Raw genomic sequence first — 2649 nt, 5'->3', positions numbered from 1 at the left:
TCTCTCTCTCTCTCTCTTTCTCAGTTACTGCATCAATGGCCGTCTGAACTGCCCTCGGCAGGCAGAGATGTTCTTGGGTAAGTGGGTCCCAGGAGGTGGCCAGCAAGAGCAGTGTAACAGAACCCTGCACTGCTCTACTGCTGTTCCCCAGTCCACCTAACTGGCCCTCTCCCTCCCTGCAGCATCCTGCCCAGAACCCAAGACCTTCCAGTCCTGCAGTCAGTCCTCGGAGGACAAGTTCGGGGCTGCATGCGCCCCCACCTGCCAGATGCTGGCCACGGGCATCGCCTGTGTAAGAGGCAGTGAGGAGCCCAGTGGGCCATGCTCTGCCCCCAGTGTCCCTCCACCTCCATCTACATCCCAGTAGCTGGTGCTGGGTGTGGGGTCAGGAGCTAATCTGTGGTTGGGTATCTGGAGGACAGGGTCCCTGCCTGTGGGATTCTGTGAGGACAGCTTGGGAATCGTAGTCACCTGTCCCTGTGTGTGTGATGGCCCATTCTGATAAACACAGGCCTGGAACCTTCCTCAAGGAAGGATGGCTTTGCTAAGATCAAAGCCCAGCTGCCCACAGAAGGACTCCAGAACTGAGTGGAGTGGACAAAGGGAAAGCCCTAGGAAAGACACTGAGAGTCTCAGGACCTGGGATGGGGGTGGCAGAAGACTAAGGGGCCACTGACGCTGACTCCCTACCAGGTACCCACCAAGTGTGAATCCGGCTGTGCCTGCCCCAAGGGGCTCTATGAGGACAGTAATGGGCAGTGTGTACCTGCAGAGGAGTGCCCGTGTGAATTTTCAGGGGTCTCCTACCCTGGGGGTGCAGAGCTCCATACCGACTGTAAAACCTGGTAGGTCATGCCCTACCCTGGACACCCAGACCCCCTGGGGCTATCTGGGCAAGCAGGGGCTCCCAACGGTGGAGTGTTCCAGAGGTAGGGTGCCTTAGGGTCACAGCCTAGGCCTCTAGCTCACTCCCCATGTGGAAAGGCTGACTCTAACTACCCCTCCCTTGCCTTCTCACCAGTACCTGCTCACACGGGAGCTGGACTTGCCAGCAGAGCGCACAGTGTCCATCCACCTGCGTCCTCTACGGAGAAGGCCACATCATCACTTTTGATGGACAGCGCTTTGTGTTCGACGGCAACTGCGAGTACACCCTGGCCACGGTAACCATCCAGCCCAGTGTCAAGGGCTACAGAGAGCCAGGGGTGGGGACCACAAGGGCTTCTCCTCAACACCCCTTCCCTGCAGGATGACTGTGGCACCAACAGCTCGCAGCCTACCTTCAAGGTCCTGACAGAGAATGTCATCTGCGGAAAGTCGGGGGTCACCTGCTCCCGAGCCATCAAGATCTTCACGGGCGTGAGCAGCTGGGCCCCACAGGGTGGGAGGGAGAAGGCTCCGTCTTGATGTGGGCCGTCAGCCCCAGGTCTCCCCAGCTTCCCCTTTCACTGTGCAGACCTTCCACCAACCCTTCCTATCCATGTGACAGGGACAAGTGTCCAGAGACTGTTGATCCACCAGTAGTTGCACACTCAGGACTGGTTCGGGAAGATGGGAAGCTGCTCTCCAGCAAGCTGGGTCTACTTCTACGTGTCTAGAACCTTCTGCCCAGAGTTGGCTCTCGGAAGATGCCCCTACACGGCTCTTGTCATTGTTGCAGTTGTTGCTTTGAGACAGGGTCTCATGTAGCCCAGGCTGGCATCAAATTCGCCATGCAGTTTAGGCTGGCCTTGAACTCCTTATCCTCAAAAAGATGTGAACTCGTGTGTATGGTTATATCTCTGTGCTCAGGTTACAGGCATGTGACAGCATTCCTACCTACATGTTCTTGACAGACATGGTCAGTACTGCTTAAGGAACTTAGTCCAGGGACAGAGCCCAGCTACAGGACAGCCAGCTAACCTGGGTACTGAGGTGAGGGTAGGAGGAACAGCAGGCAGTTAGTGACAGCTCCACTCCCACAGGGCCTGTCCATCACAATGGCAGACAGAAACTACACAGTCAGTGGGGAGGAGCCTTTGGTGCACCTTCAGGTGAAGCCCAGTCCACTGAACCTCGTCCTGGACATGAGCATCCCCGGGAGGTTCAACCTGACACTTGTGTGGAACAAGCACATGAGCATCTCAATTAAGATCCAGCGTGACGCTCAGGTACCTGCCACGTGCTCACTGGGGCACACACCAAGGTTCTGGCTGGTCTCAGGGTGGGGGCCCGTGTAAAGCCTGCCTGGCCTCAGCCTGTTGTTCCCACAGGATGCCCTCTGTGGCTTGTGTGGTAACTCCAACGGGAACATGAAAGATGACTTTGAGACACGCAGCAAGTACGTGGCATCCAGCGAGCTGGAGTTTGTGAACTCATGGAAGGAAAGCCCACTGTGTGGAGATGTGAGCTACATGGTGGAGCCTTGCAGCCAGAACACCTTCCGCCTCTCCTGGGCCGAACGCAAGTGCAGCATTATTAACAGTCAGACCTTTGCTGCCTGCCACAGCAAGGTGGGCTCCATCCTCCAGTGTGGGGTCACTGAGCACAGCCCTCCTACTGTGGGGCTCCCAGGGTGGCCAGAGTTGTCAGGTATGGCAAGGGCAACACCTACCACCTGAAGGCAGGCCCCTCTGCACATAATGCCCACCTCTGCCTGCTACAGTCCCA

General features: G+C 57.1%; 1 protein-coding gene across 1 annotated transcript; it reads left to right on the top strand.

The window, feature by feature from the left end:
• Nucleotides 1-61: 61 nt before the first annotated feature.
• On the top strand, nucleotides 62-2492 carry LOC103728556 (mucin-6-like; the record flags this gene model as incomplete). Its single annotated transcript, XM_008826537.1, has 7 exons — nucleotides 62-77; nucleotides 183-292; nucleotides 694-845; nucleotides 1022-1163; nucleotides 1249-1359; nucleotides 1965-2150; nucleotides 2253-2492. Coding segments are annotated over 7 exons (957 nt in total), but the record flags the coding sequence as incomplete, so codon positions are not given.
• Between the last annotated feature and the right edge of the window lie 157 nt (nucleotides 2493-2649).

Source organism: Nannospalax galili, unplaced genomic scaffold (genome assembly GCF_000622305.1).
Source record: "Nannospalax galili isolate Female #2095 unplaced genomic scaffold, S.galili_v1.0 C49696065, whole genome shotgun sequence".
In the NCBI taxonomy this organism is placed as follows: Eukaryota; Metazoa; Chordata; class Mammalia; order Rodentia; family Spalacidae; genus Nannospalax; species Nannospalax galili.
This window is presented reverse-complemented; position numbering and strand designations above follow the sequence as displayed.